The sequence below is a fragment of the Diadema antillarum genome, unplaced genomic scaffold, assembly GCF_040938485.1.
Source record: "Diadema antillarum isolate AM-2024a unplaced genomic scaffold, OU_Dant_1.0 seq00000876_RagTag, whole genome shotgun sequence".
NCBI classification, from domain to species: domain Eukaryota; kingdom Metazoa; phylum Echinodermata; class Echinoidea; order Diadematoida; family Diadematidae; genus Diadema; species Diadema antillarum.
In genome coordinates, this window is record NW_027271740.1 from 265698 (window position 1) to 278798 (window position 13101).

At 39.5% G+C, this 13101-nt stretch overlaps 1 protein-coding gene across 2 annotated transcripts; it reads right to left on the bottom strand.

Moving 5' to 3' along the window:
* Positions 1–1686: 1686 nt before the first annotated feature.
* Positions 1687–7475, bottom strand: LOC139740727 (protein ZNRD2-like). Of its 2 annotated transcripts, XM_071651294.1 has the most exons (5): positions 7404–7434; positions 5232–5607; positions 4495–4687; positions 3830–3914; positions 1687–3175 (listed from the first exon to the last, which is right to left on the bottom strand). In XM_071651294.1, the coding sequence occupies exons 1-5, from the start codon at positions 7432–7434 to the stop codon at positions 2637–2639; spliced, it is 1224 nt and encodes a 407-aa protein (XP_071507395.1). In that variant the 3' UTR covers positions 1687–2636. The 2 variants fall into 2 exon arrangements, with proteins under 2 accessions (XP_071507395.1, XP_071507396.1); XM_071651295.1 differs by lacking the exon at positions 5232–5607 and having other exon boundaries at positions 4495–4667; positions 7404–7475.
* Positions 7476–13101: the final 5626 nt, after the last annotated feature.

Consider the following 13101-nt stretch of genomic DNA (forward strand, 5'->3'; position numbering starts at 1 on the left):
TGAAAATGTGTCCTTTATTTTTCTCCCGCTAATCTTTTCCCATTTCGTACATGCGTTCTTCGTATCTACAAGGTATACGACACGGCCGAATTCACAATCCTTTTTGCGCTTATTTCTACCTCAAATATCAGCGGGATTGTGGCGATTTCATGAATTACTTCGGATGTAATCTTTTGTAATACACGCACCAGAAGGGTAAAAATGTCTTTTTTATTTTTCTCCCGATAATCTCGTCGCATTTGTGTATGCGTTTTTGATAACCAAGGTGGCATGCATGGACTGAATTCAAGATCCTTTTTTTGCGCCTATTATTTCCTCAAATTTCAACGGGATTGCGTTGATTTCATGAATTGTTATTCGGCTGTAATCGTTTATGATGCACTCACCGAAATGTGTCCTTTATTTTTTTTTTCTTTTTCTCCTCTATAATCTCTTCGCATTTCGTACATAATCTTTTGGAAGATACGACGCGGCCGGTCGAATTCATGATCCTTTTTGGGACGATTTCTACCTGAAATATGTAAGCGGGACTGCCATGATTTCATGATTTTTTTTTTTCTCCCTAGTATTATCTCTTCACATTTTGTGCATGCGTTCTTAAAAAGTACACGGAAGGGCCGATTTCGTGATCCTTTTTGCGTCTATCTTCGTTATGAGAACATTCTGAGAGAATGAAAATATTAATTTGTGAAATGACTGTGCAAAATGAAAATAAACGCAATCAGATCCATTTATTGTATCGCTGAATATCGAATGTGTTTTTACTTTTTCTAAAAATCGACACAAGTAAATTAGTTCTAACATAACTGCCACGCTGCTGCGAAGCCGGGATCGGATCGATTTTGCGTTAAAAAATCATGAGTAAAATGACCCAGAAATGCGTGCGCTTCTTTCAATGCTTCTTGTCTGGCATGACCGCCGATCGCAAGCAAACGAGAAGCAGTTACACTGTACATGCTTTGCATCGTTTGCTTTGCATGTATTGCATTGCATGGCAGTGCGTGAGCAGCGCCAAATGCGCAAGCGAGCACGAATTTAACTGGTCGACTGCTAGTGCTCAAAACTATGTTTACTGTACAAATTGCACCGGTAGACATAAACGAAAACTTGCGTAAAACTTGTTGAACAGTGCGATATCTTGCATTCTGTTTCTCCCTGATTGGGGCTGCTCTTTTCCTTTCTACTGACCCCACCAATGCTTTTTTTTTTTTTTACTGGTCATGTCGGACCGGTAACTTGTGGATTTCCTGAAAAGTTACCGGTCCGACAGTGACTTTTACCGGTCTTTGACCGTCGGACCGGCGCCAGTGTGCAGCCCTGCATAATCACAAACGCCAGGGACATAATGCTATAATTCTATAATTGATATTTCCTGCCTAATAATATCTTAGAAACCCTTAAACAAGGGCATTCTCGCTAGTGCAATGCTGATGCAAAGGTTGTTTATCAATACTTTCCACGAAATGTTGATGGAATTCCAAAGTGGGGAGCAACCGACAGGGTGTATTTGATGACATTTCAGGACCTTTTGGAGTGTTTGCAATGACTACCTTTCATTAAACACATGCCTACACAGGGTGTAACATAAGTGCTTGCCTGATTGCCAGGGGCAAGTGAAAATCAAAGTTGGGAAGTGTTTTGGAACAATGAGAAAAAAATGGCTGCCCAAACTGGGCAAGCCTAATGTTTTGAAGCCACCTTTTTTCACTCCCCTCCCCTTCAAACCAAAGAAGTCAACCATACAGAAGCCCAGAGATAATGACTGTGTAGAGTGTAGTGATGAAACACACTTTAATTTTATCTCAGCAATTTTCTAACATTCACGTGAAGAAGTCCCAATGCAATGCAACACCAACACTCAATCAAACCAAGTTTGTTCCTCCAATGTGTTTAAGCACGTGACCAACATAATTTGCTGTTTATTCAAATTATTGTTTTGTTATAAAGCTCTTGACTTCCAAGTGATTTTCAATATCATTTTCTTATATCTTTGGACTTTAAATTTCTGGCAAGTGAAATTCCTCTTCAGATAAAAAAAAAAAAAAAAAAAAGTTATGTAGCATCCTGCTCCATTTAGCTTGGTGTCAGAAATTTCCACATGGTTTGGCCAACATTAAGGCCCCTTGAGATTGGTGTGGTTGAATTCTGTCAGGGATTTAAATCCTTAGACTCATTTGTCCTTCCTCTTGACTCACAAGGAAGCACCTGACAAAGCTGGGTGATAATGATGTCAAGCCCTCTATGAGAAGAGCACTGACAATAACAAGGCCACCTTGGATGGCTACCAGTAAGCCAAATTATTAAGATGTGACCAAACATGGTTGTCTCAGCCCTAGTGGCTAGGTGGCTGACTTCTTGACTTTCCAGTTATAAAATATAACCAAGAACAAGACCAATCTAACTGTAACAAAGCTCCTACATGATAAAAGTGTCTTGTATTATCAGTTATTGATATTGAACACTGCTTGCTGAGTGCACAAACATTGTCATTAATACATTGTACCATTTATAAAAGCTAGCTTGATTATTGGCGCAGGTATGGAGTCCACAGCTGTTGCAGCACTGCATATGAATTAATACAGCTGAGACCCTATCGTGATGTGGTTGAATGCATGATGCTGTTGTCTTTAAGCCAGCTATCCAGTTTGTGAGGCACCTTTCAAGCTCTCCAAGGCCTCTGCGCATGCCTGAATTAGACGACAGAGCTGAGTGCTAGTGTCCACTGCTCCAGTCTTTCCCAGCTCCTCACTGGCCCAAGTCAGCTTGTCCAGCACTGAGTCCATAGAATGCTTGACCACAGCATCTGCCCTGCTGGGACCATTTGCTGTCCCCTCGGCTCTCTGCAGGGTTTGGTGGCTATGCAGTGGAGGGTTATCTGCTGGGTAGGCAGGTGCTGAGTTGGTGGCCAGCCCAATAGCCTGTGGCAGGACGGTGGCCTGTGGATTTGGGGACGGGGTTGCTAATGATTGTATGTGTTGAACCCTGAGGGCTGGAGTACCCAGGGTGGTCAGTTCAGAATTCTGCATGGCACCAAGAGATGCAGTGGACATACACAAGGATGGGGTGACCAGGTCTCCTCCGTTGTGGTGTTCTAAGATTTGAGCTGTCTCTGGAGGTGTGGCCAGGATCAGCTCACGTTCTCTCACCTGAGACCTCGCTGCTTCGGCACTCAGTGCTGCTCCAAGGTGAAAAGGGGCAGACAAGACATGGGAGAGTCACATCATAATATCTACTTCAACCTTGGTACTGGAAACCTGTGTGCTACAAATTCTTAGCATGCCACTACTTCGCTTCTCAAGACCTCTAATCATTCACTTTATTTCATTCCGAGTGTCATTCTTTCTTTTGATTATACTTGTACATTTCAAGTAAAGGACACTAGCTAAAGCATCATCACACAGTATATGACACATTTCATTGCCTTCCTTCTATACACACACAAACTGAAAAAAGAAAACGACCCGAGGTCTTAGACTTGCCTATATCTAACTCTGTATAGAATCTGTGAAGCGGCTCCCTCAGATTTTTTTCCCAGTAATTGGCACCTAGTTCATGTACCATTTACATTTCATATGGTATATCATCTCTTCAGTGATTCAATGATATAACGTATCATTTATAATGATGTATCATTTATAATGATGTATCATTTAAATGGTGTATCATTTAAATGGTATATCATTTATACGGTGCATCATTTAAATGATGTATCATTTAAATGGTGTATCATTTATATGGTGTATCATTTAAATGGTGTATCATTTAAATAGTATATCATTTAAATGGTGTATGATGTCATCAAACAGCTTGCTATCATTTGAGTACAAACCTGGATCATCCTTGGCGTGTTCTGTGTCCAGCTCATTACAAGCCACACAGTAGTCTCTCTGCTGTTTGTCCCTTAGTAGGATGTTCTGTAAGAGAGAAAAACATGACATCAGATCTTCAAAGTCAAAGAGCCACCCTTCACCTGTACGTCACACATACAATGAAGTCTTCGCCTATCACATCAGCCATACATTACTCCCATCGCACTTTCAATATATCATTCATTTTGTATTCCTCTTCATCAAGTTCTTGAATATGTAAAGCAACTGATGACCCAGGGAAGAATCAGACTGGTTTTGGTCTTCTACTACATCACTGACAAAAATTATATTAGTTTGTGAGTCACATTTTTTTTCCACTTTACATGTTATTCTATCGTAGTTCATTACATGATAAAGGAAACTACAAATGCATTATAGACACATACACTTCTCCTGTACCAAGCATGTAGTTATTTCAAACTACTGGTACTCCAAATCACATTGCGTTCGGGCAAATCTCTTACAAAGTTTATAACACATTTTAATTCACAGAGGTGACCTATCACTTCCCTGTTAAAGGTCAGTGACTAGTGAATTTTCACCAGTGCATCCAACTTCTGATGAGAGCATTCTTATATTCATGCCGCTGAAATAGCTAGTTCCCGACCACTACAGGTCTTCTTACCGAGCAGACCCCACAGGTGGTGGCCAGCATGCGGTAGCCTTTCAGAAGGTAGTCCCCCATCAGCTTACTAATCTTGTCTGATCTCTCCTTCTTGGCTTGAAGGACTTTCATCTCAGCCTCCGTGGGTGGAATCCAGTCTCCATTGCCACCCTCCTCCATCTGCTGCTCACGGCCTGAGGCATTGGGAAAATCACCACAAAAGACACAAGTAGTATAACGGCTGAACCAGGACATATATTTTCTCTATACTTCCAATAATTGCAGCATTTCTTTTTTAAACTGAAAGTAGGTCTCTTTCGAAGGCAATCTATCTGCTACTCTACATTATCACTCTACATTTTCGTTATCATATCAAAAATGAATATGATGCATTTGCAACAGGAGTGGTCAGTTCAAAGGACACATGCACACCACTTAGTTTCTCTGAATGTCTGAAATAAAGAGCAGAAAATACTATGTCTTTTGTTTCTGTTGGGTTGTCATATTTCTTTTCTCTTTTTTTTTGTTTTTTTTTTTTGTGTGTGGTCTTTTTTTTTTTGGGGGGTGGTAGTAGATGGGAGTGTAAAAAGCTACAGCAAATTGAATTGTATCATTTCTTCTTTTTGCCCTATCATCATGAGTGGACAAATGAAATCAAATGGCTGGGGGAAAAAAATGACTAGATGCCAAAATGAAATGCCTCCATTGCCCCAAAGACAGGTGTACAATATGTACCTCCCACTAAATGTAGACAAGGTTCTAGAGCCACGCCCCTTGATCTCAGCCCCCTCCTGGATCCCCCCCTCCGTCTGTCTCCCATAGACACTGCTGCCACTGTAGCCCCGCCTTCTTGGTGTAGCCTCTTCAGCTCTCTTGTGTAGGTTTTCCTGAAGCGCCACACACTAGTGACTGCCACCTTGTGGCCGAGCTCGCGGCTGAAGTGCTGGGCTGCTTCCAGGTCCCCAGCCATCATGGCGTACTTTGCGATGCGGGTGCGCATTTCAGGTGTGTATGAGTTGTATTTGCGGCCATGGGGCTTGATTGAGCGAGGCCCACGGGCGAGTGGAAGGGCATGCTGTACAACAATGTCCATGGCCATCTGGTTGGCAGCTGCCATGTTTATGCTCATCTCACCTTTAATGGAAAAGGAACCAACAAGAGAGGGAATGTATCTCTAAATATTCATTTTGGTGCGATACAGCTTTATTTCTCTCTTTGGTGGCTAACTACAGTTTGTATCATGCAATGACTCACTTTGTTAAAACGTGCCCTTCCACTCGTCACGACCACCACACTGCAGATGACATTTTGCATGTGTGTGTGTCTGTCATGGGCAATTTTTCACACTAACTGCTGACTTGTTCTACAGTATATGTCTTCAAGTATTTGTTACAGGAGCTGGGCAGGTCAAAACTACAACAGTACACGTACCATCAAGTCAACTGTTTATCATTTGCGTCCAAATGGAATGCATGTAGATCTACTTGATTGCAACTGCACATACTCATAGAAGTTTATGCAAACACATCATTCTTTATCGAGGAATACAGGCTTGTACTGTAAGTAGAACATTTAAAAGAAACAGGCTGGAGCTGTGGACTAAGATGTGCCTTGACTTTACAGAAGAGTCTTGATCCACAGTAAAGACATGATAAAGATCTATGCCTTACCACAGGGTGCCTGCACCCACGCTACACATTAGCAATCAAGGTTAGGTTAGGGTTACGGTTGTATCTATGGTTAAATTACTTGAAGGACACTAGGAAGTCTTTCAGAGAATAAAAGGATGAAAGAACAGAAAGATAAAATGAAAGAAAAGAACAAAAAGGAAAGAAGGAAGGACGCAAGATGCTATCCCATGGCCATACTGTGGAAATGGACCCGCTGCTGTATCAATCACGCCTAAACACCATTTGGCATTTTATTTGGCGGGTTCTTTTTCACATGCATAATATAAAGTTTTACTCATTTTACTGTGCAGCAAGAAAGTCTCACCACTCAAACTGTGCTGTACAGTTAAGACTATGTACAATGTAGGCACTACATGTACCATCGAACGAACAAACACACGTGTTTTAATGGGCGCTCTGCATCGGTTGATTAAAACTCGATTTTTGAAAAAAAAAACAGATAGGATTTTTTCTTCTTTTCATCATGGATAGTGGACATGTGTGTGTAACAAAAAATCACCGTGCAAAGTTGCGACAATTTATATGTCAGATGTGAGATGAATAGAAATGAATAGGGGGGCCTCATGAGGCGTTCCCCCCGGGCCTCATGAGGCGTTCTCCCCGGGCCTCATGAGGCATGGGGGCGGTCCTCATGAGGCGGGGCAGTCCTCGTACGCGGGAGCGGTCCTCATGAGCGGGTTTCCCGGACTGACTTAACACGTTACTGTCGTAGGTCTGCCTCTAGATCTCTTTCTAGTTAACATATTTATTAATAACAATAACATTTAACAGGTAAGCTGCCATAATATTGAGTAATTTTAGGCCTACAGACAGACAGTACAGTGGTGGGACCTATTACACGACTATGCCAATGCATTGCGGTCAGGTAAGTTCATGTTTTCATTGCTAATTCTGTCCACACAGGTCTAGGTGCAGCATAACCGCAGCAGCGACCCCATACGGACAAATACGTATGTGTTACAGCGCCCCGCGACGGGGTTAGGTGCAGCACATTCGAGGCACAGGCATGCATACACAACATTCACAGCAGAGCAGAGCAGAGCACACATTTGAACTCGGACCTCACAGCCGACGTATAACAGTACATTATAATGCACGAGTGGGACTAACGAAGGACTTCAATTAACATTTCCATTAGATTTTTTATTTAAAATCCTTTACTATAGCGACAAGTACGGCAACAGAAGGTATCAATACCCATCGGGGCCCCCATCGGTACAGACATGGGCAATTATTTACCTGATCCTGATGAAGATGAGCGGGTGTCCATGACGCCTTTCTCTTATGGTCCACTTTCGTCGTAAAATTCTGTGAACGCGATCCGTTTATCACGCATGCGTGGCCAGCTAGTTTTCGGCGAAAAACAAAGGAGATAATATTACGAGTACAATTAACTCTGTGAAGTGATAACAAAAACATTTTAATCAGGGAGGTAGGCCTATTCGTCTCTCTCCCTCATCTCTGATCTAGCTTGTTTGATCTGTACTGCCATTAAACCATTATTCCTGATTAACCTAAAGGAGAAAATAGTGCACCTTTGATGGTTGATTTTCTATATACATATATTCTTATCATCTAGTAAATTTAAATATCCAGAGATAGATGATAAAGTTGACCTCATGATTGTAAGGCTCATTATTTGTTATCGTTATCATACTGTCACCATCGTTATTATTGTTATTATCATCATTATCATTATCATTATTGTAATTGTTTATCAGTATTGTATTATTATTATGATAAGTGTAAATACACTTGTTTATAATGTAAATAATTTTCTTGTTGAATTTATATATTCTTCTTCTGTATTCAAGGGCCAACGTCCACTAGCGTTGCTATTTGTTGGACCTTTTTTCCAAATTTGTAAATATGTTTGTACTTTCATATTCATATTGTTGATAAGTTTGATTCTATACTTTCATGTCTTGTATTCCTGTTAATTGTATTATTATAATTGTATTCTCAATGATTGTATAGATTATCTGTTATTGCAAACGTGAACTTAAAAATTTGGTAATAAATCATTCATTCATTCATTCATTATCATTATTATTATTGTCATCATTATTATTGTTATCATCATCATCATCATTATTGTTATTATTATTATTATTATTATCATTATTATTGTTATCATTATCATTATCATCATTATTGTTATCATTATTATCATTGATAATATTAGTAGTAGTAGGCCCTACTACGCAGCGTAGCAGCGTATCAACATCTCATCAATATTGCGATAACGTCCTAAGTTCCCTATTACTACTTGACCTATATAGAGCCTACTAGTAGGCCTACTTCATTTCTTCTTAGATATTGAGCTTTTATCGTAAAGGTGATTTTGATTTGTAATGTAGCACCTACAACTTTCATAATCAAAGGCAAATCCAAGAAAATAAAGCTGTATACTAGTAATTCTCACTTGATCGTGGCAAGAAGCAAAATAGTCAACAAATTTTAGTTGTACGACAGGGTGTTTGAGATCCCATTCACACGAGATGCTATGATGAGATCTAGATCCCCCTGACCTAGATCCCCTTCCATAAACTGGTTTTATTGTGATTCAAATACTCTACTTGTATAACATATTTCTGAATGAAATATTATGTCAGTGAGTGAAATAAAACATAACAAATTGATCGTATTTCTCTCATTAGCTAGACTGCTGCAAAGAGTTACAAACTTTAGCAACAATGATTTTAAAGCGAACGGATGACGAGTTGAGCATAGTTGCTGATTTATTCGCGCATATAATAGGTCCTATACCATCTTCTTATATGACTTTTCAATTGGTCTCTGTTTGATTTCACTGTCTGTTCTTATGCAATCATTTGAAGTGAGAAGAAAGTTGTTCCAAGGAAGTGAAATGCCGGTTGAAGGCTGATTTTTTGAGACACGCACGTTATGAGTTGCGGGTTCAAGGTCAATTCATAGATCAAGGTCAAGTATATAAAATTTCACTATTTTTCAGAGTTATTCTCATTTAACCTGGTGTATACATGTATTGTCACAAAGATTTTCTAGGGAAAGATTTGGACTGGGCGGTCCAAAGTCCAGGTTAAAATGGGAAAAAATGCTAAAATTTCATCTTTACTCCATATCTTGGAAGTTGGAAATGGCGCATGGTATATCTCCATAAAACCTGTATATAATGACGCAGGTATATCGCCCGGCAACGACTCACCTTCGGAGCTATTTTCATATTTCATTAGAAGTTTTTCATTATGTCACAAAAACGTTGGAGACCTATACAGCCTGGCCACCTCGACCAAAACTATACCATCCACATTCACATCCTGAATGTCCACATTCAGTAACAATATCTTGCATCAATATCTTTTTTTATGTGTGTGTGTGTGTTGTTGTTAGGGTTTGCATGGTGAAGTAAATGAGGGAGAAAGGTTTGCGGTGACATTGTTCGTCGACTTTGTTCTTCGCTTGGTGTCATGAATCTTCACTTCTCTCTCCTATCTCCATGATTTTCCAACCTTTGACTCCTCCCTCTTCCTCTTCCCTTCCATTTCATCTTTCTCCTCCTAACGATGTCCGAACGTCTTACTTGATTCTCACTCTATTCTTCCTTACCACTCTCTCTGTTCCTTTCTCTACCGTCTCCATTAGTGCAACTTAAACTTCCAGCCCATTACCCTGTCCCCCACTCTTCACTTTTTGCCCTCCTTACAACCCCCATATGTCGCTTCCCTCTTCAATTCTCCTCTTTCTAGGCTCTTCTTCTGCCAAGCAACGATCCGGTAAAGGACTACATACACATGGTGTCACGGCAAACCTTTCTCCCTCATCTTTTTTTTAATGGGAATTTTTAGGAAACACAAGTTGTTATTTGCAATATCTATTGTTTATTTTCATTATCCTAGACTACTTTTTACAAAACAGAGTTCTCTTTTTTGTTCCATTATTGGCTGATTTAATGAGAGGGCAGTCAATATCCTCGGTTTGAATTAATGGGCTTCATTTGGATAATATAAAGATATAAGATATATATTGCCAGAGAGGATTTTAAGAACTTTATACAATAGCATTGTTCTTCCTTATCTGATTTATTGCAATGTTGCAAGGGGCAATACGTTTACGACCCACATTGATAATTTGAAAGTATTACAAAAGAAAGTAATAAGGCTTGTCACCAATTCCAACTTCCGACAGCCGAGTAAGCCATTATTCCTTCAGTTAAAGTTACTACCAATTGATGAATTAGTATCGTTTCATTGTTTGGTTTTTGTGTTTAAACTTTTTGTGTTTAAAGTTTTGTCCACAATTTTGCCAGTTAAAAGAATTATTTGCCCTGAACTCGCGGATTCATAATTACAACACACGTCAAAGAAACCTCTTCCATCGTCCTCATGTAAGGACTACTGTTTCCTTGAATTCTTTCCGAATCACTTGTATTTAATAAAGAGTGGAACCAACTACCTGTTGACATTAGGAACAGTACAACATTTTCTAGGTTCAAAGTTCAGTGCAAAAAAAAATGTCTATTAGACAATTTGAAATGAATTTGTTAAACTACATGTTAAACATTTATTTGATGTTATGTAGATTGGCCAGCCTACTTTAGTTTTGAGTGCTCTGTGTGGTGTGGTTGTGTATGGGGGTGTGAGGGTGTGGGTGTGTATGTGTGTGTGTGTGCGTGTGCGTGCGTGTGTGTGTGTGTGTGTGTGTGTGTGTGTGTGTGTGTTTATGGTCTCCTTTTTTATGTAGGTTTATCTGTTGCCATTACTATATACATCATGATTGTTCTGTTATATACTTGCCATATGTCCTATAGTGTTAGTGTGTGAACTTACGTGGTACCTTGGTCTGCAGTCGGTGGTTTCAGTGACTGATCTGAATGTTCACTCAACTGATTAATATGATGGGGAATGTCACTTTACATCATTGGCGGTTGGCCTTTGTGCTGCTGAGTCCCAACTTATTTGTACCTTGCATAGGTCCCCACTCACAAGCCTTGCTTCTTTCGGGGTCCTAAAAACCATGTGAATTTTTGTATCAGCGATTTGTGTTATCTTGTTATTTATGTTTGGTTTTTTGAATAAAATTGAATTGAATTGAATTGAATCTGAAAGATCCATTTCAGTTTAGATGAATAGGGAAGCATCTACGAAAGTACATTTGAAATTCAATGCGACAAAACAGAATCAAGACTTTAATTGATTTGTCATTAGGCAGGTCCTATGCTTCTGAAGGTGGACTAAGGATTAGATTTATATTGCACTGTAATCATATATAAATATGTATATTTTTTCATGTTGAATTCGAAATATTCTTCTTTTTTGGGGGGGCGGGGGGGGGGGGGGGGGGGGGAGTAGACCCAGAATGCTTTTATTGCATTGAGTAAACGTGTCATAGTTAGTGTTCTGCAATATTTGCAAGACGTATATACTGACATACAGTTATGGCAGATAGCCTATATACAAAATGAATACCTCCACTGTTAACACTTTGTCGTTGTTGTTTGCCGTGGGAGTCTCTTTCTGATTTGATTTGATTTGATTTGATTTGATTTGATTTCGTGGAGGGGAGAGACCAATTGATTGATTATGGGATGTTTTGATTGGTTGTCCTGTGTCCTGTGTGTATCTTTGGTCAGTTTTTGCTGGGAACCGACCTCTACTTATCATTCCCGACAGCTTTTCGACTGAATAATAAGAGGAAATGCCTAACCTCGTGGGAAAGGAAACTTATGTAACACGTGGACGTTTTAATCAAACATGAATTGCAAGTGAGCCCATGCTGAAGGCCAATGTATATCTAACTGCTATTATTAACCATGTTTATATGAGTTACATGTTTATGGACTATGCGATAGCATTGGAAAGACTATGCTTAATCTATTCTTTCTCAGCATTCAATCTGATTTTTTTTTCTCCTACAAGGTTTATCTGCAGACAGGAAAGCATGGTATCTTGCAACCTTAACTACCACTCACTGCTTCTCACTGGTCCTGCCCGCCCGTGGCTATGCATGGACTTCTTAACGAAGCCATATTAAAGCTGTATTTTCTTTATAAGCAGTATAGCCTAGGATAAATTTATGCTTAGTTTATTGAAAGATGGCATAGCGAGCGTCCATAATTCTCAGAGGAGTTGTGAACGCTAACGAACATGGTTTACACTTGAGTGATTCCAGGTTAGGGAATGATGCAAAATTCCTTCCATTATGTATTTCCTTGTAGATATCGTGGTTACAGTTTGTTACTCCGTAGATTCGGAGGTCAAGAGCGAGAGCCTTATTTCAATTTCAGATCAAAGAGCCTTTCGGATTAACGTCACGAGTCAATGTTCAGATTAACGAACCCGTTTCATTTTCGGACTATAACTAACATCTAGGTATATGAAATAGTGTATTTCGGAACGACGAACATCGTCCGTCAATCTTGATTTTGTCTTTTTATCCCCTTATGTGTTTTATTGATTCCCTTTCTTTATATATCATCATCTCCTAACAGGTGCCTTTGTTCTCAGAAACTTTCTTCATGCATGAAGAACAGTGTTCTTTTATCAACTTTTACAAAGAATTATGTACTTTTCTCATTTATCAAGTTCTACAAAGAATTATAATTCTTTGTAAAAGTTGATAAAAGACATGAATGAGAAAAGTACAAGGGCGTGTGTGCTTTCCTCATTATGCACTTTCCTCATTTATCAACTTTTTCAAAGAATTATAATTCTCTGTAAAAGTTGATAAATGAGGAAACTACAAGGGCGTGCGTGCCCGAGATCACAACCCTTCCAACAAAATAACGTTATCAATCTTTTGTGCGATAACGGGCGTTTCCTCCTCCAAATTTACTCGGAAACCGTAGCAAGGCCTACTAGTTACTCGTGGTGTTTTAAAACCACTATCACTAAATGCACTCAGTCCATGAACAGTGACGTATACTGGATAGGCCTATAAAGGGAAGACGGCAGCAAAG

What these genes read in the sequence shown, in the direction of transcription:
- LOC139740727 (XM_071651294.1), bottom strand. Translation starts at nt 7,434, where the DNA reads ATGGACACCCGCTCATCTTCATCAGGATCAG. An exon ending in CCACCTGTGGGGTCTGCTCG is followed by an intron (nt 3,915 to 4,494) that starts GTAAGAAGACCT and finishes TCTCTCTTACAG; the next exon opens with AACATCCTACTAAGGGACAA. An exon ending in ACACGCCAAGGATGATCCAG is followed by an intron (nt 3,176 to 3,829) that starts GTTTGTACTCAA and finishes ACCTTGGAGCAG; the next exon opens with CACTGAGTGCCGAAGCAGCG.